The following is a 13,786-nucleotide window of genomic DNA, read 5'->3' on the forward strand; positions in this document are numbered from 1 at the left end:
CAGGGGGCGGGGCCACAGCCTGGACCGCGGCCAATAGGGGATAGAGGCTCGGAGAAGAACTAGGCAGAGAGCGTACTGAGCTTGGAGAAAGGGCCGGGAATAGCTACTGCCCGGAAAGGCATATACCAATGTAGAACCAGCCGGTCCTTATCCCTGCCCCATTAGTCTTCTGGGCCGATCGTCGCCAAGTTTCAACTCCGACTACCCTCTTACAGGGGCGGAGCCTTGGAGACTGACGTTTTTTGTAACTAATAAGGAGCTTTGACTAGAAAATCCGGGTGACCAAATTCGCGTCCCCCAGCCAATCAGATGCTTAGGAGAGCAGGTTGCTAGGAGGAAAACAGGCTGAGAGGAGTCTTTGGGTTAACTCTTTGTTTTTTAAATGTATTGTTTTAATGTGTATTAGTACGTGTTTGCAGTATATTATGATGACATTCATCGCGGGGAGTTGGTTCATTACCTAACCACATTTTAACCTTGTTTACTTCCCCTTCCCTTCCCCCGGCGATCTAATGGCCCTCTGAACCACGCACGCTCCAGTTCCAAGCGAAGTCCTGAGAAATAATGTCGGACAAGTGGCGCTTGGTGCCTTCTTGGCCACGCTGGGATAGTGGCTCTCCACACCGCGAGTGCGGCAGAGTTCCCTGGGGGAGTTATTTTTGAGATATAATTTACACAGAGTAAGATGTGTAAATCTCAAGCTTACAGTTCGATGACTTGACAAATGCTTTTTCAGGGCCCGAGTGCATACCAGGAGCTCAGAATCTGTTTTTGGTGGGGTCTGGGCGTTTTGGGGTTGCTAAGACCAGTACCCTAGGGCAGTGATGAGGTGATCCATATGCCTGTGTCCCCAGCTTGGGGAGGGGGGCTTCTGATGTAGAGGAAACTGCAGGTCTTAGAACCTCTGAGGAGCCAAGACTTTAAAGTGTGGGAAGCAGGAATGAATCTCAGAGAAGACGCTGCAGACGCCTGGCCCCACTCCCCCCAGAACAGCGGGAACTGCAAAGGGTTCTTCCAGCCCACTCGTTGAGGCTCCAATACCTCCCCTTTCCCAGTGCCCCATGCCTTTTGTCCCTGGCCTTTGCACAGTGGTCTCCTTGGCCTGAAATGTTCCCGCTCTTCCCTTCACCTTTTCCACCTGGCTGGCTCCTTAGGCATCATCACCTCCAGGAGGCCTTCTTTGACTGACCCCTCCTCAATCACAAATCCGGGTCTTTCAGGTGGCTGCTATGGTTTATATCTAGATGTCCCATAAGAACCTCAGGGCTCATAGGCAGGACTTTTTGAAGATGATGGATTTTGCCTGACTTGCCGTTAGGAGGCAGAGTTCTGGTTGGGGGAGGATACGACCTGAAGTTTTTTTTTTTTTTTTTAAATGACATGAAGGTTTTATCTCCCTTCTTGGCTCTTCCTGCACTCTGTCTCCTGGCTGCTATGATGGGAGCAGCTTGTCCCCTGCTATGCCCCTCTGCTGTCCTGCTGGGAGCCAGCAGACTCTGGGCTAGAAACACGAGCTGGAATAAACTTCCCCTTCAGGGTGGGTCTTGGGTATTGTGTCCCAGCAATGAGAAAGTGGCCCACTCCTAATCAGGCTATGAGTATGGGCTTCTCCCACCAGGATGCTTGATTCTGTTTTCACTTCTCTTGCCCATCTGTTCCTAGAAGCCCTATGGGGCTGAACCCAGGAGCTGACCCAGAGCAGCCTCACAGAAGGTCGTGGACAGACTCATCCATCCCTGCTCCCAGAATGCTACGGGGTGGGAAAACAGGGACAGCAGCTGCCAAGCTTCCTGGGCCTCTGTGCTCCAACTGATGCTTTGAAACTGACAGGAACACCTCCCTGGGCCCTCAGGACACCATGGGAGTGGGGCTGTTGGGCTGTATCTCAGATGAAGAAAACAGGAAACTAGGGAGGTAAGAAAGCCTCCCAGGTGTCCGGACCAAGCCTGGACTTGGGAACCATCAGCTGGTGCTCCTCAAGCCAGGCCTGTCCCTTGCTCACTGCAATCTCAGCAGCCTCTTCCTCCTGGCCTCAGTCTTCCTACAATCGGTATTGGTACTCACTTCACGGGGAGAAGAGTAAAGGAAAACCACACCCAGAAAAGCTCAGTGTGCAGCTCAGAGAAATCTCCACAAGCATTGACTGTTAGCATTTCAGACCAGAAGAAAGAAAAGAGGCCAAGAATATGCAATCTTCCCCTTTATGAAAGTGGTTTCTTTATTTTAAGGACAGAAAATAAAACTGTCATTTGGGCACATGCTCCAGTTTTGTCCAAAATAATTTATTTACTAGCCTTACAAAAAATATGTTGGCAAGAGAAAAATAAGTCTTGTAGAAGCACGCAAGCCTGTCTTTCCTCCTGGTGGTTTCCCTGGGACCCTGCCAGAGGGTGGGGAGTGGAGGGATGGAGAGAACTCCCAAGCTCAGGGTGGAAAAGGTCAGGAAATAGAGGCTGTCCGGAGCCCCCTGGCCATGGTGGCCAACCCTGCAGGCACTGAGGCACTTGTGGGCGAAGGCTGGGCGCCCCACCCTTTGGGAGGGGTGAGGGCTGCCCTAGAAGGATGGGGACACTGAGGGCCAGTCAGGGTGGAGCTGCACGCTCAGTCAGTCTCAGAGGCAAGGCCCCTGGGCTGGGGCTGAGGGGGCACAGCTTGTGGGGCACAGACCCCACCTACAGCCTCGGGGGGGGCCCCCTCTTCTGTATGCACTCTCTGTGTTTCCACCTGCACAGGTGAGCTCGGGGAAGCCTGGCCAGCAGAGGTTGGGCTGGGGGAGGCTGGAGAACGTCGGCTCTGGCGACGGGCAGGTTGAGGGGCAACAGGGGGCAACGGGGGTGGCACTGTGGGGGCCCGGAGGCTGCTGCCCACCAGACGGCGGGGCAGAGCCCGGGGAGTCACAGGGCTGCTAGGAGTTGGGGGTGGGACTGGAGGAGAGGAGCGCGTGCTGGAGAGCTGTGGGGGAGGCATGGTGGGCCGGGCTGGTGCAGGGCGCTTGGCTGTGGAGGAAGGATAATGGAGGGGAGGGTGTTTAAACATCACAAGCCAGTGGTGCATTCACTGAGGACCTCACCCCAGGACCTTTGCATATGCTGTCCTTTCTGCAGTGGACACTTGAGACAGCCAGCTGCTCATGAGGAGGTCTCCCTTCACAAACTTTACCCCATCAGGCCTCTCGAACCACCCCCCCTACAGCAGCACCCTGCCCCACCCCTTTCTTTATAGGACTTGTTCCTTGAAATGATCACATCCACTTTCTCTTGGTACTGCTTGTCTCCCTCATGACAACATAAAGCTAGCGAGGCTACTGTGTGTGTGGCTGCCTCACCCTGTGCTACATGCATAGTAGGTAACTGTGTCCACCGAATAAATGGGCAGTGCCTGTTCCTGTGGACAGCTGGGTCTTGCTTACCTCCTCTCAGAGGCCCCCCAGAGCCATCCCACCCCAGCTCCCAAAGATCTGACCCCACAAGGGCTGGAGGTTGGGACTCCAGCTCTAGCACCCCCTGCTGGAGATCAAGGGTGACCCCATTTGGTAAGAGGTGAGAGACCCGACCACCCATCCCACAGCTGGTAGGAGGACACATTGGGTGACACACGGTGACAATGCACTGAGCAAATGCCCTGCTGCCCTCTATCCAGAAGGCTCCCTGTGCATCCCCCCTGCTCCTGCAGCTGCCCGACATGGTGCTGCTAGTGGCCACTCTAGGTGCCCAGGGCCGGTGGGGCCTCCCAAGGGTACCAGTGGCCCTGGTGAAAAGACTCCCTGCCCTTCTCGCCTGTTGGGCCCAGGTGACAGGTGAGTGCATCAGAGGTCTCAGGAGAAGGCTCCCTGTCCCCACCTCTTCCTGTTCCCACAGCCCTCTGTGACCTCCCGGCTTCTCCGACACATGCTTTCTCTTTTTTGGTCCTGGCCCCACCCTCTCCCTGCAGCCCGTCTTTCTCCACTCAGTCCTCCCAGGCAAGTGCAGTTACTGTCCCACCCCACAGAGGAGGAAGCTGAGACTTGGACTGGCAATGTCACCTGCCCGGTCACAGAGCTGAATCTGAACCTCCGGTGCCAGGCAGTGAAACCTGGGCTTCTAACCACCTGCATCTCTAACCACCTGCATCTCTAATCACCTGGGCTTCTACCCACCTGCATCTCTAACCACCTGGGCTTCTAACCACCTGCATCTCTAGCCACCTGGGCTTCTAAACACCTGCATCTCTAACCACCTGCATCTCTAATCACCTGGGCCTCTACCCACCTGCATCTCTAACCACCTGGGCTTCTAACCACCATGGCCTCCCCCGGTGGTCTAAAGGGGCGGGTGGCCTGGGATTGTCCCCTGCTTCCCGTCTGTCCTGTCCCCTTCTCCGCTCCCACAGTGAACTCACTCCTCCGGGCGGTGTCCTCTGCTGGGGCAGCTGTCTCCCAGGTGCTCCTGTTGACCATGGGTGAGACTGGTCTGGGTGGCGCTTCGGACTCTGGCCTGGGAGGGGAGAAGAGGACAGGGGCGGGGGCGGAGTTGGCCATCTCCTAGAGTTCACCAGCAACCTCGGGGTGACTCCCAGGTCTCTGCTCCCCAGGAAGGCCTTTCCTGTGGCTCTTCACTGAGCCCACAGGGTGTCCCCTACTCCCCGACATCACAGATGCCTTGGGGAACATGCTAAACTCTCCACAACCCTGTGATGCCAGCTCAAAGGACAGCACTTGTTTGTCTGGTTCATCAGAGGAAACCCAGTGTGGGCCACACAGTCTGTGGGAAACTGAATAATTCCTGCTTGGTACAGAGGCAACACCACCCCACGAAGCCCTTCTGGACTTAAAAGATCGGAGAGAAGAATGGGAAGTGTTTACGAATTCCCAAACAGCTACCTCGTAGCTCCCTAAATCCACAGGGCCTGAAACAGTGCCTGGCACATAGTAGGTGCTCAGTTTATCACCACATAAGAAATAAGGAGACACATCTAAGGCTGAGTAGGGCATTGCCTCCAAGTCCCTGCCTGGGAACTGGGAGATGGGTCCCTCAGATGAAAATACCGATAATGGGGCCAGGGATTTAGCTCAGTGGTTCCGCTGTCTGCCTTGCAAATGCAAGCACCCGAGTATGTTCCCTGGTACCAGAAGAAAAGAAAATACCAATAATGACCTTCCCTAAGTCCTGAGAGGGGCTGTTCATACTCCTCAGTTCCTACCTTTCCTTGGGTGTCACTAAGGCTGAGCCCAGGGCCAAGGCCGGGGCTGGGGCCGGGGTGGTCGCTGGACGGGGCACAGCAACAAGCGGTGTGTCCTCAGGGGCCAGTCCATCGCCGACCTTGTCCTGGGGGGCGAGGGCTGAGAAAAGGCCCGATACGTTGAAGTCGATGTCTGGGGACAGAAAGAACAGGTCTCAAATTCAGACCTTCACCAGCCTGGGCAGGGGAGCAGACCCAGGGGGTCCTTTTCAGAGACAGGAGCTTCACCTCCAGGGAAGAGGATGTCGGCGCTCTGGATCAGAGCCTCGACCACACCCACCACCTGGATAGATGACACCGAGGCAGCGTCCAGCTGGGCCTGGTCCCTGGCACAGAAAAGGAGACAAAGTGAGTCATCTGCTAGGCAGAGATTCAGTCCTGCACCCTGACAGCTGTCCCTAGTCAGTCGGGGTCCCTGTCCCCGGTTCTTGGATCCAGACAGCCCCGAATGAGCCACTGTCTCCGCACCCTGATGAAATCTTTGCACCATGTGGGACCTGGAAAGTAGCGACGACTCTTCACCTGCCACGGCACTTTACAGTTTGCAACACTTCTCGGGATCTCCTCTGATTCCCAAAGCAAAGCCCCTGAAAGTTTTTACAACCTGTCCTCAATTTACAGATGAGGAAGCGGAGGTCCAAAGAGCGACTCCTCAAGCCCATCTCTGGGTTCCCAGCCTCCGGCTCAGGCCACCCCACACCCCAGTGCTGTGCCTGTGACAGCCCTGTGGAGTCCCTGGTCTTCCAGGCTGCTCCTCATGCAGCCTTGGGAAAAGGAGCTGCCCTGCCCAGTCTCCACACACGGGGAAACTGAGGCCCCACGGAAAAAAGCAGCAGATGGCTTGGGGGAGGGGGCTGCTTCCCTCCTGTCCCCTTCCCAGCCCACGGCTCCTCACCCTTCCTTCTCAGATGGCCACAGCAGGTTGGGCCCCAGCACGATGGCGATGTTGCTGGGTGTCATCTTGTTTACATCCTGCTCCTCAGCAAGCAGGGCCAGGAACTTCATTAGGTACCTGGGCAGGAGGTGGGCTTGGGATGGGGCCGGGGTACCCTGGGCCATGAACACCCATAGATGTCCAAGGCCTGAGAGCCTCCTGAGCCTTGTGTGGGAAGGAACCATACAGATTGGCTTTTAACTTTTTGTTGTTGTTGCTGTTGTTTGTTTTTTGAGACAGGGTCTCACTATGCAGTTGAGACTGACCTGGAACTCACTATGTAGCCCAGGCTGGTCTCAAACTCACAGCGATCCTCCTGCCTCAGCCTCCCGAGTGCTGGGATTACAGGCATGCGCCACCATGCTCAGCTGGCTTTTAACTTTTCTATTTTAGAGTGCTGGGAATAGGACTCACGGCCTTGTGCATGCTAGGTCACTGCCACTGGGCTACACCCCAACCCCCAGTTTAAACTTTCCATAGTTAAATCAGCTGATCCATTTATCAAATGCCAGACATGTCAGGCACAGAGCTATGCTCGCTGCGGGTTGGGGACTGTTATGGCCTATATTTTCCAGGTGAGGACATTGACTTACTCCCAGGGCCACACAGTGGCTGGCAGGGCTAGAGCAAAGTTCAAGGTATTTGTTTATTTCAATATCTAGTACAAAGAAATATGGCCCATTCAGGAAAGCTGTATTTCAGAAGTATTGCTTAGGATTTGGTGACAGGACCAGACTCCAACCCAGGGCCCTGAGCCCAGCAGGGCTCCGGCTCTGGGGGTGGCCAGGTAGGTGGGCCAGGCTCACCTGAGGTTGCTGAAGTTCTCAGGGGGCAGGCTGCCGCACACCTCTCGGAGGGCCTCCAGCCGGGCCCCAGACTCCTTCAGGCTGAGGAGGGAAAGCCAGTGAGCCTGGGCTCTGTAGCCTCTTCCTCCCCATCTCCCTCACCCCCCTGCCTCACCTGGCTGCTCTCATCCAATCATCATAGAGGTCAAAGGTCATCAGGGGCTCTGGCAGCTCCCGGAGATAGGATTTGAGGGCACCTGAAGCAGGGGCGGGGAACAAGGTTAGAGGCAGCCCCCAACTTTCCCCCTGCACTCCCAGTGCCTAGCTCTCTCCATGTGGAAGGAACTTCTGGCCCCTGCTCACACTAACATGTCCAGGTCTGATGGGTTAGTGATCTTGCCCCCAGAAAAATGTACATGCATTTCAGGGGTTCACTGCAAACCCTGTTAGAAACCCTAAGTCTGCTCTGCAGAATATCAGTCCTCAAAGCAGAGCCATCAGGGTGTTGTTTCAGGGAGTCGCCCCCACCCCTTCTGCCCAGGGATCCCAGCACAGCACCTGCCACAGCATGTGGGTCAGAGCAGAATCCCTCCAGGCTGCGGGGATCCAAGGCCATCGCCTGCTTGAGGCGCTTCAGCACCGAGGCCCCTGCGGCCAGACGGAAGAGGCCCTGGGGTGCAAGAGGGGGCAGAGGTCAGGAGGTCACGGCGGGTGGCAGGGCAGGACTCTGGCTGGAAGCCCTGGCTTGCCCATGGCCTGTGCCCTCACTGCGCCCAGGGGTCTGGTGGGCAGAGTCGACTCGACTTCCAGGTCTGTAATTCTAAGCGAAGAGCAGAACGGGGAAGTCTGGGGGAGCTGAGGAGAGCCGTGGGAGACAGGAATCTGGTCAGGAGTGGAAAGGAAAAAGGGGGCCAGCAGGACTGTGAGAAAGCCCTTTTATCTTTGGGTATTTTCCACCTATATTTTTTTTGGTACTGGGGATTGAACTCAGGACTTTTCACTTGTGAGGCAGGTGGCGGCACCAGAGTTAAATCCCTGGCCTCTATTTATATTCTTAGGGAGGGGCCGATGCACTGACATCATCAGTAAGGAACAGAGGACAGGTAGGGGCCAGCTGGTGAGACCTGGGTTTCCAAGTCACCTCCTTGTGTGACTCAGGGAGTGTTCTCCTCTTTGCCTGCCTCCCCTTTCTAAAATGGAGCCAACAAGGGATTGTTAAGTGGGACAAGGAGTGCCACGGGAGGCCGGCGATAGGGACGTGGGGACTCAGTCCGCAGGCAGCCAGGCCTGTTCCTGGGACCTTGCTCTAATGGGAACTGCAGGCCCCGGCACAGGGCAGTGTGAGGGCCCCGATGCCCTTTCCGCACCTCTTCCTGCATGCCCTGGGACAGCAGCATCAGCACGCAGGCCTCGATGGGCAGGGCAATATCCCGGCCCAGCTCTCGCAGGTGAGTCCCCAGCGACACCCCATACACCCTGCTGGAGGGGGTGGTCGTCATCGAGGGGGAGAGGTCTGCAGGGACGAGACAGATCAGTGGCCCAGGGCCCTCCTACCGCCGGGCAGTTGGGGGCACCCCCAGTCATCTGCAAGGTGGTACCACCACACACCCCCCTCCAGGCACACATCTGGAACCACCCACCATCCCCCCGTGGAACTGCCCAACTTCTACTGGTCCGCTGTCTCCTCCCTTCTGGCCCCTAGAAGGTCTCCAGGCTCTGGTCCTGACCTTTCATGCCACGCTCCACAGAGCAGCAACCTCTCCTGCCAGAGCTGCCCAGCTCCAGCCTCCCCCGCCCAGAGCTCATCCATCCACAGATCGAACTGTGTCCTGAGCCGGGTGGGGCGGGGTGAAGCTTGGCCGGCCTAGGTGCCCACCTGCTTGGCCGTGGTTCTCCCTCAGCTCAGCCAGGGCCGTGTCCAGAGAGTTCAGGGACCTGCGATGGTAATCAGCCTGAATCTCCAGGAGCTGTGGGGACAGAGCAACACCCTCTGGGGAGTGAGGGGCGGAGCAGACCCCGTCATCGCTCAGGGGTCCTGGGGGCCCTTGGTTCTGGTGTCTACCCCTGACTCTGATGGCTGGGCCCAGTCTTAGACTCACGTGGATAAAGTAGTTGGCGTACGAGTCCTCCTTGGTGGCAAAGTGGTACAGGTCGGCCAAGTACTCATCCTGGGGGACACGAAGAGGAGCGTTTACACCAGGGGAGATGTGGGGTCTGGTGGGGAAGCTGAGGCTCCGAGGGGACAGCCACCTGTCCAACTGTGTGTGGAAGGTCCCCGCTGGCTCCTCTCTCTTCCGAGGTCTGTACTCGGGGCCAGCCCACTGGGAACCCCACAAACTCTTGAGGGCCTTTAACAGCTTCCTGTCCTCATCTGTGGGTCCTGACGTCACTCATCATGCAGTCCTCTTTCTTGCTGTCGTACCAGGCATCAAGCCCAGGGGCTTTTTCTGAGCTACATCCTTAGCCCTTTTTATATTTTATTTTGAGACAGATTCTTACTAAATTGCCCAGGCTGAGCTTGAACTTGTGATCCTTCTGCCTCAGCTTCCTGAGCAGCTGAGATTGCAGAAATGTATCACTGTGTTAGACTACTATCATTCTTTTCTGGGGGGAGTGGATCCTAAGGATCGAGTCTGGGACCTTTGTGGTGCGCTACATTCTGAGCCCTTTTTGTTTTTGATTTTAAGATAGGGTCTTGCTAAGTTACTTAGATTGGGCTGGAACTTTTGCTCCTTCTGCCTTAAACTCTCAGAATGCTAGGATTACAGTTATGACCACCACACCTGGCTATAATCATTTTTCATTTACTTAGTTGCAGCACTATTTGTTCATTCATTCACTCAGCAAATACACCCCAGGGTCTGGTGATCAGATCCTGTTCCTGCCTCCCATGTTTGCATGTGGTGTAGACAGAGGAAGCCACAAGGTAATGGCCAGGATACGGTGCCAGGCTCCTAACTGTATTGATCCAACGCCCACCCCCGCTGCTTCTTAGAGGTGTGGCCTTGGGCAAGTCAGGTCTCCTCTGAGCCTCAGTTTCCTCCTCTGTGAAATGGAGGCGGCACCTGCCCACACCAGGGTGCCCACACCCCTCACCTTGCACTGCTCCACCCTCCTCTTCAACTCTTCCTCCTCCTCCCTCAGCGTCTCCACCTTGTTGGCGGCCGCTGTGGTGTGGCTATAGCTGCCCGGGCCACCGCCCAGGCCTTGACCGCTGCCTGAGTTCTTGGCGGCTTGGCTGAGCCTGTGGATGATCCCAAAGTGGGGTGGTCACTAGCCCCACTACATGCCCGGAGCCAAGTGTTCCCTTTATACCTGGACCACACAGGGTTCTGGGATTTACAGATGCAAATCCCTCGGGTCTCTGCCCAGACTGAGCCTGAGTGCTCTGGGTTGCCCCCTGGTGGCAGACTTGATAATCACAGCCACCCAGTTTAGAGTGCAGGATGGGGGCCCATGGGCTTTCCTGGGATCTTGGAAGATTAGGGGTATCTGGGCTTTGGGGTCAACCATGTACCCTCATCACATGGGTTTCCATGGACCAGCTGTCACTCTGTGGGCCCTGCAGTGTCCTCCCAGGGCGGCAGGGGACTCAGGCTCTGTGGCCACTGGTGCTCTGCCCCGGGTGCCTTCAGGCTCCTACCTGCTCTTGAGGGTGTTCCAGTCGGACACCAGCTTCTGTAGGCTCTTCTTGTGCTTCAGGATGGCGGGCAGCTCCTCCTGAGGACAGACAAGAGGGGTTCAGGGGCCTGGGGGGGCAGAGCTAGAAGCTGGGGAGCTGGGCCGGGGGCAGGGTCACCTCACTCAGCCAGCTGAGCGGCTGCAGGACCCCCCGCTCCAGGGCCATCTCGAACTCGGCCAGGATGCGGGCCAGCTGGTTCTGGATGGCGCAGCTCATCTCCAAGGCTTTCCTGTGGACACAGCGGCCGTGGGTCCGGGCCCGATGGCTCTCACCGTCACCCCACCCTCACTGTGGTGGGGCCTCCCCTCCCCATCATTTCCTAGCCCTCTGGCCCCCGCCCAGCCCTACATCCTCACCCACCTAACACTGTCCTTAGCCTGGTCATCCTTCCCACCTGGATGCCCTTGCTGATTCAGATCCATCCCAGCCCTGATTGCTTCTCCGCACCCTTAGGTAGGGCTCAGCCCTAGCCATACTCACCCCATGCTGGAGTCGGGGTCCAGCTCCTTGAAACTCTCTGCCATTGTGGAGGACAGAGCCATGAGCGGAAGCTTCTTCTGCGGGGACAGCGGGCAGGCCGGGCTGTGAGCCTAAGTGCACCTGGCTCCCCAGCCCACCTGAGAACCCAGTGAGCCCAGGGCAGGGGACAAGGCGACCCAGGAGGCCATAGGCACAGGTGCGAGTGGAAACTAGAGGGCAGCATGGCATGGAAGGGGTGATGACCCCGCTGACCATGTAAGAGCCCAACCCATCTGGGGTCCCCGTTCCCCTCTCCAAGAAGTCACCTGATGGGGCAGGAAGAAATGACCAAGTCCCATCACAGGCCAGAGAACCACCCAGCACAGAGGGCAAGAAGCTCAAGGCCCAGGTTGAGGGTGAAAGGAAGGAGGAGCTAGCATGACTGTGGGACATTTTCTTCCCCAGGGGATGTGTGGTTGATCCAGCCAACACTGAGCACTGAGCTCAAACCTTCCATGGCTCCCAGTTCCCAACTCCAACTCTGCCTGGGCCTCATAGAATCAGTGACTGACTTCCCAACATGCCCTCCACGCTCAGGTTATGGACAGCAGGAGCTTTGAGATTACAGACAGCAGGGGTCAAACCTAGCTTTTGTCACTTGCTAGCAGTGTGAAATTTGGTGACTAACTTAAAGCTTCCATTTCCTCATTTGTAAAACAGCACCTCCTGCTAGGGTGGGGGCCAGCAATCAGTGAGGCAAAGTGTATCCTATCTTAGCAACAGACTGGCAGACATGGATCAATAAATACCATCTGCTGATTAATACCCCCGAGTGTCACTTAAAATCCAGCTCACATGTCGCTCCCTTAGGAGGCTGCCCAGTGGAGAGCTTGCTCTGCGTGATGACTGGATGAGGACAGAGATGTTCAGGTACAGCCAAGGCCTGGCCTTGCTCACAAGGATGGTGCAGAGGGAAGTAGGGTCAAGAAGGGGTTGGGGTGGTCCTGGGGCCTCCAGCGGTACCCCAGTGCCCCTGGTGCCCGAGGCTCACATTGGCAGGGAAACCCCAGCCCTGGACTCACCACCCGCTTGTCCATGTCAGCCCCACTCTGGCCCTGCAGACAAGCCTGCAGCCGCTTGTGGACATTGTGGGCTGCCCGCTTGGCAGGCTCCAGCCGCTGCTCCACCTGGGAGGAAGGAGGTGTGGGGGCAGTGGGTTGCAGTGCAGCCGTACCCCCCTCACTTCCCCCAGCAGGAAATGTCTTTCTTCTCCTTCTGCCTGGGGACCCCATGGCCAAGAGTGTGGGGAGTGACTCAACCTTGGGGCAGGGCAGCCAGCGTCCCCGCCTGCCCCAAGTCCCCTCCCCAGCCTGCACAGGCCTGCCTCCCACGCCCAGGCACGTACCTGCAGCAGCTCCTCACCCAGGAACTCGGCTGTCTCCGGGGTGCTGTGGGGAGGGCAGCTTGTGCTGAGCCAGCCTGGACTAGGAAACCTCCTGCCTCCCCCTGTCCCCTGGAGGACACCCGAACCCCAGGGCTTTCTCAGCCCCTTCCAGGTGGGCTCGCCCTGGGTGGCCGGGCTTCATCCCAGTCAGAGCACATTCCATGGGGCGGGAATAGGATTCAGGTGTTTTCCTCCTCCACCCTGAACTGTGTGTCCCGAGAGAAAGTGGGCCATCGAAACCCAGGGGGGCCCTGCTCTGGGACACAGGAGCAAAGCCTCTCTACTGCTCACCCCACAAAGTGCCAACCTTGCCCGGAAAGAGGGCCAGGCTGTCAGGCCCACAGGACCCCGGACAGCAGGAGCGGGCAGGGTGGGCAGGCCCTGGACCCCTGCCCGGGGCTACATGGGGATGCTGAGGCTCAGAGCAAGGTGGTCTGGCTGCTGGTGCGCACAGGGCCTGTGCCATTGTGACACTAGAACAAGTCTCAGGACACCCGGTCCCCTCCCCTGGGCCCAGAGAATGGGGAACTAGGGGCTGGGGAAGAGGAGCAGAGAAGACAGGCCCTCAGAGGCTCCCCAAACTTCCGGCCTCCCAGCACCACCAGCTCAGGGACTTAGAGTGGGAATGGGGAAACCTGGGGACGTTTCCACCTGAGCCTGGGAAAAGCAGAAGCAAGACAGAGAAGCAGAAGGCCTGGGGCGGGAGGAGCGGCGGGAGGCGCGGGGCAGGGGAGGCCCCTCCTCCACCAGGCCGGGACCCTGTCTTCTCCCCTCCCCCAAGGTCTGGGCCCTAGTCCGCCCTCCCCTCCCCTCCCCCACCCAGCAGTGAGGTGGGCAACTGTCCCCATTACCCAGAGGGGACAAGTGAGGCTGGGCAGAACTCAGAAGCTCAGGGGGCAGAGAGGGTGCGCTCTCCCCTCTGCAGGTCCCTGTCAGGGACCGGGGCGCCACTTCTCCCCAAGGCCAGCCCTGCCTAGGAGACCTGGTGGCATTCGGAGAGGAGGAAGCGAGGCAGGGCTGGCCGACCGGAGGGAGGCTGCCCAGCTGTCCTCCGCCGTCCTCTCCGGTCCCCCTACCCGTGTACACCCGCTCTGGACCCGCGGAGCAACAGCGGGGCTGCCAGGAAGGGGGCGACACTCACCGTCCCAGGCTGCCCGTCTGGGCCAGCTGCCGCATGCGGTGCAGCTGTCTCTTCATCATCTTGGGGCCAGGCTGGGGGCGGCAGGGTCGCGCTGGGGGTCGAGGCCTGTAGCCCCCGGCCCAGC

The 13,786-nt window shown here is 57.9% G+C and overlaps 2 protein-coding genes across 4 annotated transcripts in view; both read right to left on the minus strand.

The window, feature by feature from the left end:
* Pdxp (pyridoxal phosphatase) overlaps positions 1–122 on the minus strand; it is a 6,806-nt gene extending 6,684 nt beyond the window's left edge. Inside the window, exon 1 of the mRNA XM_010614072.3 lies at positions 77–122. Within this exon, the coding sequence (XP_010612374.1) occupies positions 77–122 (46 nt within the window). The remainder of the gene's footprint in view (positions 1–76) is intronic.
* Positions 123–2,093: 1,971 nt separating this feature from the next.
* Positions 2,094–13,772, minus strand: Sh3bp1 (SH3 domain binding protein 1). Of its 3 annotated transcripts, none has more exons than XM_010613300.3 (18): positions 13,663–13,772; positions 12,483–12,525; positions 12,160–12,264; positions 11,099–11,175; positions 10,736–10,847; positions 10,580–10,656; positions 10,033–10,180; positions 9,036–9,104; positions 8,813–8,903; positions 8,304–8,449; positions 7,495–7,606; positions 7,112–7,193; positions 6,958–7,038; positions 6,113–6,229; positions 5,446–5,543; positions 5,179–5,350; positions 4,378–4,472; positions 2,094–2,380 (listed from the first exon to the last, which is right to left on the minus strand). In XM_010613300.3, the coding sequence occupies exons 1-18, from the start codon at positions 13,719–13,721 to the stop codon at positions 2,283–2,285; spliced, it is 1,782 nt and encodes a 593-aa protein (XP_010611602.1). In that variant the 5' UTR covers positions 13,722–13,772; the 3' UTR covers positions 2,094–2,282. The 3 variants fall into 3 exon arrangements, with proteins under 3 accessions (XP_010611602.1, XP_010611590.1, XP_010611595.1); XM_010613288.3 differs by having other exon boundaries at positions 2,099–2,996; positions 6,113–6,316; XM_010613293.3 differs by having other exon boundaries at positions 2,101–2,996.
* Positions 13,773–13,786: the final 14 nt, after the last annotated feature.

This window comes from Fukomys damarensis, unplaced genomic scaffold (assembly GCF_012274545.1).
Source record: "Fukomys damarensis isolate Sample0158 unplaced genomic scaffold, DMR_v1.0_HiC HiC_scaffold_19, whole genome shotgun sequence".
NCBI lineage: Eukaryota > Metazoa > Chordata > Mammalia > Rodentia > Bathyergidae > Fukomys > Fukomys damarensis.